Source organism: Atta colombica, unplaced genomic scaffold (assembly GCF_001594045.1).
Source record: "Atta colombica isolate Treedump-2 unplaced genomic scaffold, Acol1.0 scaffold135, whole genome shotgun sequence".
Lineage (NCBI taxonomy): Eukaryota > Metazoa > Arthropoda > Insecta > Hymenoptera > Formicidae > Atta > Atta colombica.
Window position 1 is genome coordinate 2,092,468 of NW_017259223.1, and position 7,165 is coordinate 2,099,632.

A 7,165-nucleotide genomic window follows, 5' to 3' on the forward strand; every position below is an offset into this window, starting at 1 on the left:
ATTATATTTTCATGAGTTAAAGTTGTTTATTACATTACTGGCTCTTTGCCCTTCTTTTATCTATATTGCACATATAGAGCCTTATTATTAATTATTAATTTAATTTAAAATAATTTATTTTGAATGCATAAATTACCAAGATATTATATTTCACGCAATATTATATATAATAAAAATCAAAATAGAAATTACAGTCACTTTTTTGAGTCACCAAACACACCTTGTTTATCATGTAACTTTCAGTTTTTGGAGTTATGAAAAAATTATCTTAAATTTTTATGTGGAATTGCATCAGTCGGCTACTGTTATAGCATTTTGTGTACACACTCTAATATGTAAATTATAGGGACTATACAAGATGTCTCAGAATATTTGTAACTATTTTGAGACTATACAGGATATCTCAAAATATTTGGAACTATTTTTTTATATTACATGACAAATAAACCCTGTTGCAAATGAGAAATTTTCCTATGGATTTGTCTAATCATGAGTACCCGTGGTAAATTCGACTGGTCCCCATGGGAGAAAGCTCTTATCTTGCTATAAATTCCCATTTTTTCATGGGTTCCTATAGAGGACTACAAGATTTTGGCTGCTAGTACTGCCAGTACTGAAAATCTATAGTTTTCGTTATGTGCACTATACATTTTCAATACTGACAGTAAATTTTGGAACACAGCCTCTGTAGGAGTTTGTATAGTGTAAACAATTAATGACAACAGAGAAAAATAGGAACGTTCATCGTCTTGAACTAGGCTTGGTCTCTCCTCCAAGACTTCTGTCCTATCACTGAGTCACATAGCCCTGACGCTAATAGCTTCTCGTGCCTATTTCCTCTAAATTTCTTACAATACCAAAGGTATCTATAGGATTTATACAGCATGTATATATAGAATAAGGAAATTTTTTTACAAAGTTTTACATAGAAATCTATCTAGTTCATAAAAAGAGATTTCTATAAGATCGCATGGGAAAAAGTATAATGTGCACGTTGATGTAATCCTAAATAATATATAGGATGTCCCACATTTGGGACTATTTTCGTGCAGATAAAGTAGATTAAACTAAGTCGAAAAGTCCTTTATCATTTTGTAATTTTCACAATAATTAGTTTTTAAAAATTGCCGAAGCGGGTGAAATCGACGCATAAGATAACCTTAAGATATTTTTCATAGTTTTTTATGACATATTTTAAAGATGTTTTTCAAAGAACTCTTAAAGTTGTCTAATGTGTCGCGGTTTTAGACATTCTGCTCATTAATAATTGCAAAAATTGCAAAATAATAAAGGACCTTCCGGTTTAGTTTAATCCACTCTATCTGCACACAAAAATACTTCTAAATATTTTGATATTCTGTATAATTCCAAAATAGTCACAAATATTCTGAGACACCCTGTAGAGTTCCTATAATTTATATATTAGTGTGCACACAAAATGCTATTGTATAATAGTAGCCGACTGATGTAATTCCACGTAAAAATCTAAGATAATTTTTTCACAACTCCAAAAACTAAAACATGACATGATAAATAAAGTGTGTTTAGTGACTGGCTTCCAGTTTTTAGGAATTATGAATTATTCTCTCAAGTTGATACCTATAGAAAGTACCTATAAGAATGCGGAAGAGAAGGGAACTAAATATCTATAGGATATTATACTTTGACGTATAAAAACATGTAGATGCACGTAGGATAGAGGAGATGTGCATACGTCATCCTATGGTAACCTATAGACATTTTCAGTTTCTATGGGGCATCTCTTCTTTGTCTTACGTACGCCTACATGTTACTATATGTCAAATTATCCTATAGACCTTTTAGTTCTCATGAGGCATATGTCCACATTCCTGCAGATACCTCTATTATCCTATTTACATTCCTATGAATGTTCTACGTATACTTATGCATGCTGCGCAAATCCTATAGGTAATTCCTACAAACTTCTACAGAATTTTATAGTCCTCTATAGGAACCCATAAAAAAATCCATGGGAATTTGCAACAGGGTACACTTGTATCTTTTTGCTTGTTAAATTTGAATAAGTTATTGCATTAACCGAAAATAGCATCAAATCACAACAATTTTAAATCATTTTGTATTGCATCTTTCAAATTTATCAAATTTATTGAAAGCTTTCAAATTTATTGAAAATGTTACAGCTTTTTCTAAAACTAGAGCAAAAATTTCTTTTCCTATAAATTTCCCTTCGTTTTTTAGTCTTCAATTAAAAACTTCTTTTTTCCAAGCATTTTTTTTAGAGAGTAGATAACAGAGACATCCAAAGATTGTAATATATGAATTGCATTTAGCTACAAGGCAATTAATTCAATTGGAACACTGCGGCAAAATTTCAGTAATGGCAAAGTTAAATGTGAGGAATGTCCATCAATATATAAAACAATAGGAAATTTAATATTATTGGAAACCAGCCATTGATAAAAGTTATTACTAATAAATTCAAAGAAAGATCTGCTGCATCCATCCTTTCTCAGATAGACCAATTGACCAATCTGTGGAAATTGACTAGAAATCCTGCATCGTTTGTACATAAACATTAGGAGGTACTAATACACCAGTAGCATTAACCATAAATAACGTAATCAAATATTCTTTATCGTTATTTACAAGTTTGTGGACTGATTTAGATTCTTTTTTCACAAGTACATATTCTTTTTTTGAAGACAGAAGAAAAACAGATTCATCACAGTTATAAACTCTTGAAAAATCTATTTCTAACAAATTTAATCTTTCTAAATGTTGTCGAACTTCAAACCAATTAAATTGTCTTCAGTAAATGCAGCTTTCAGTAACTGCATATAGAAAGGCATGAAATGAGAATTAAGAAGAATATTAAGAGATTTGAAAAAAAGAAAAAATCAACAAAGAAATTTACGTGGGAAAAAGGAAAAGATAAGGGATGATGTGAGGGACAAAAAAAGGATAAAGAGGAGGACGAGAAAAAAGATACAAATATAAGATATGAGGCAGAAGCCTGGAAATACATTAATAAGTATACAAAGAAAAAAATAAGAGGGGTAATTGAGAACATACAAATGGACGAATGGAGTTGTTAGAGGAAACACAGGAGAAAAGAGTATTGTTGTTGGATAGAGTGAAGAAGAAAGAACGAAAAGAAGAAGAGGGAAGACAAAAGATATCGCGAAAGAAGAGCTGATAGAAGTGCTGAAGAAATTGAAGAAAGCGAAGATGTTAGGAGAAAACAGAATAGAGAACGAGATTTATGTCTAAGGAGAGTGGAGAAGAATTTTGAAAGCAAATCAATAAAGTATTGAAAGGAGAGGGAATCCTGTCAAACTGAAACAAAGGCATAAGCCTTATATACAAAAAGGAAGAGAGAGAGAGGTGATTAAAAATTACAGAGAAATCACATTGATAGATATGGCATACAAAATCTATGTGAGTATATTAAATGAAAGATTAGAGAAAGAAGTAACTGATAAGCTGTGAAGAGAGAGCAGTTCGGATTTAGAAAAGAGAGAGGAACGATGGATGCGGTATATACAAGGAATATACAATAAATATATAATAAAAGGATAATATAAGGAATATATAAGGGATGTATAAGGGATGTCCCTTGAGTCCAACTCTGTTTAACATGTATGTGTCGGATTTGAAAGAGGAGATGGAAAAAGGGCAGGAGGCATTGTAAGAAAGAAAAAATGTTGGTCAATTATGAATGCTGACGATGTAGTTCTACTGGCTAATAGAAAATCAGAGCTGAAGGAAATGTTGAAGAGATTCAAGATGTTTTTGGGAAAAAAAGTCTGAAACTGGATTCGGAAAAATCGAAAGTGGTGTTCGAGAAAGGAAAAGGCAGAATGAAAAAAAGAACATGGAAATGAAAAAAAAAAGGATATAAAGGAAGTCAAAGAAATAAAATACTTGGAATATACTCTGCAAAAAAATGGAAGGGCAGAAAAGCACATTAGAGAAAGGATGAAGAAAACAATAGTAGCAATGAAGATGTGGAGAGAGATTATTTAAAGATGACTTCAAGATAAGAATGAAGATGTTTAATTCACTAGTGGAAAGTATAGCGCTATGCGGAGCAGAAGTATGGGGCTGGCAAGAGGATAGGAGACTGAATGGAATAAAAAGAAAATACATAATAGGTAAATAGATTTTAGGATTGAATTGGAGAACACCGAAACTACGTACTAGCGAAAGAAATGAAAATAAGAGAAACGAAAACAATTAGAAGAGCAATCAACTACGAAGAAAAAATAAGAAGTAGAAAGAAGAAGTTGAACAGAAATGTATAAAGGATTTAGAAAAGGAGCGTCCATTAAAGGAAGAAAGCAACTGGGAAAAGAAAAGGAGGGAAAGGCTGGAGAAAGCAGGGATGAATAAGGAATAAGTGAGGTTAAAAAGAGAGGACGGAGTATAGCTAAGGACATAATGAAGAAAATAGAGAATAAGGAGAAGGAAGAAAGGAGATTGAAGATAATGAGTCTAGAATTACAACTGTAAAAGCATAATGTCAGAGAAAGTATCAAAGTATCTGGAAGAAAAAAGAAAACGAAAGAACAGAAATCTAATAACCAGATACAGATATGGAAGTGAGATGAAGAGGAGCCAGTACTAGAAAGAGATTGAAGACAAGGAGTTGCAGAATATGCCTGATAGAGAAAGAAAGCATACTCCATATATTAAAGAAGTGAAGCGACAAAGAATGAACTGCTGATGGAAGTTTTTAGGAAGAAGATAGTGGTCTGGAAACAATGAAGATGATAAAAAGGCAAGGAAGGAGGCGAAAAAGAGAAGGGAAATAGAGAAGAAGAATGTTATGTAACAGGACTTTTTATGACAATAATTATAACAATAATTGTATCACGATGAGGCGAATCGGTCAATGCGATTAATTCAGTAGAAGTTTTTGATACACAGCTAGTTAATCGGTGCAAGAGTATCAAGCCTTAGACTTGGCGGGTATATAGGTTATGTTAATTTGTGATAATGAGCTAGATTAAAATGTAGGACAGTAATGAACTCAAATAGATAGTTAATAATTTTATATTCATTTGAAATTATTAAAGTTTATTTAATATAGTGAAATGGATTATAATGTATATATGTTTTGTATGGAATATAAACTGGAAACCAGTTCTAAGCAACGTGGTAAGGATTAAAATAAATAAAATAATAATAATACAATTATGTATAATCATATATAACCGTTTATATACAATATGTACGCAAAATTTCTTAAAAGAAATTAGGACGATTTAAATGAAGATATCTGAACAGATCTTGCTCGATTTTTGTTGTCAATCTGTCATCAAGTTATGTCAGTAAGCTCTGCTCGGTTCTGCTCACAATCTGCTGTCTGATTATGCCAGCACTCTGCACTTTTTGTCTGCAAATTGCTGGCAAAACATGTCAACAAGCTTTGTCGACAAATCCATAGTCAAATGTGATCGAGTTTGCTGCCAATTTGCGCGCAAATTGCAAATATGCTTTTGCTATCAGGGATAGACCAAGCATTTTGTTACATTTTGTTACATTTAAAGCTGGAAGATGACAGAGTCTGTGGTTCCGTTGTACCTCTTTCTATCTTTAAAGAAAGCATAGAACTTCAACAATCATGGATGATCATTTAAATTAGGGATATATCGAATCGTAAATAATTACCGGATATCAGATATTGGATATCCAAAAATGTGATATGAAATAACGCTTCTAAAAAATAGCTATAATTTCCTAATGTGAAAAGAAAACGAGGAAAGATGAACCGTGTAAAAAGTTCCGCAGAAAAATAAAAATTCTGTATTTAACGCAAACTTTAATAGTAACATAAAATTTTAGTCAGATGTATTACTACCGGACACTAATGATATTCGACTATCCGATCGAAGCAAAAAATACCGGATAATGTCGGATACCTGATATTTTACGGATATCGGTGCATAATTTAAACAATTTTTGGCTTTGTCTTTTACTAAACTCTTACTGAAAAACACGGGAATGTTTGGTTTTGTATATATGTCGTTAGTATATGTAGATAAATATCTTGTACTTATGTATCTAAACTTCTTTAGAGTCCCTAGATAGACTTCCGATCTAATTAAGAGAGAGAAAAGATCATAATTCCATGGAAATTAAACTTGAAAGGTGTCCTACAAATAAGTACTCAAATACACGTACAGGTATCGTCTATAAGGATCTAGGTAATGTAAGAATCTAGGTAACTTAAGTAGTTATACTTACTAATGCTAAAGTACTTAAATATTTATACCTACGTACTATATTACAACACTGGATATATTAACTGATTATTCTAGTACCTGATGAAATCACATATATTTTTATAAAAATTCTGTTACATTATAGTATTCAGATCGGATATGGCCAGTAATAATTTTAGGAGCCTTGATGTTCATACCGGGAGCTTATCATATGAGGGTAGCTATTTTAGCATATCAGAAAGTACCTGGCTATTCCTTTGATGATATACCTGAGTTTGATTAAAATTTGTATGTATGTGTGTGTGTATATATATATATATATATATATATGTATATGTACACAGAGTACTTATTGATTCTATTTGAAAAAATCAATTTATAATGAGAAATCATTTGTTTATACAATAGAGATTAAGGCTGCGGTTCACTTGCTTCTTCCAAATGTTCTGAACGTTACGTTCCAAACGCTACGTTCCAATTGATCCATTACTGTTTTGAATGTTACAATTGCTACGTGGTGTGAATACGCTCCAATCAACCTACCTCTCGAGAAGAGGTAGTTTGAGTGAAGAGGGAGCAAAAACAACACATTAATGATGTAATCAGAATTGCTGAGAGCATTTCGAATCAAATGGACATATTAATGACAATGAAGAAGAATGAAATGGACAAATGTTCTATAGCGTTTGAAGCGCTAAGTAGACCGCAGCCTAAATCGCATAAAAAATAAAATATGTATTTTTGTAGCATTTTATATAGTGAAAATAATGAGATATGATACACATTTCTAGATTTACGATTATTACCATCGTGTTTCTTTAAAATATCTTCTTTACATTTACACAAATGTTAAAAAACTAAAATGCAATATTCAATATCTAAAATATGGTGAGAATAATTTTAAAATAAATTCGTCTATATTTATATAAAAATAATATTTATATAAAAATAATATA

At 31.4% G+C, this 7,165-nt stretch overlaps 1 protein-coding gene across 6 annotated transcripts in view; it reads left to right on the top strand.

Annotated features, from left to right (window-relative positions):
* Positions 1 to 6,492, top strand: part of LOC108684546 (transmembrane protein 230) — an 87,678-nt gene extending 81,186 nt beyond the window's left edge. For all 6 annotated transcript variants that reach the window (XM_018188926.1, XM_018188923.1, XM_018188924.1 and 3 more), the window contains one exon: positions 6,355 to 6,492. In XM_018188926.1, the coding sequence (XP_018044415.1) occupies positions 6,355 to 6,492 (138 nt within the window). The remainder of the gene's footprint in view (positions 1 to 6,354) is intronic.
* The last annotated feature ends 673 nt before the right edge of the window (positions 6,493 to 7,165 follow it).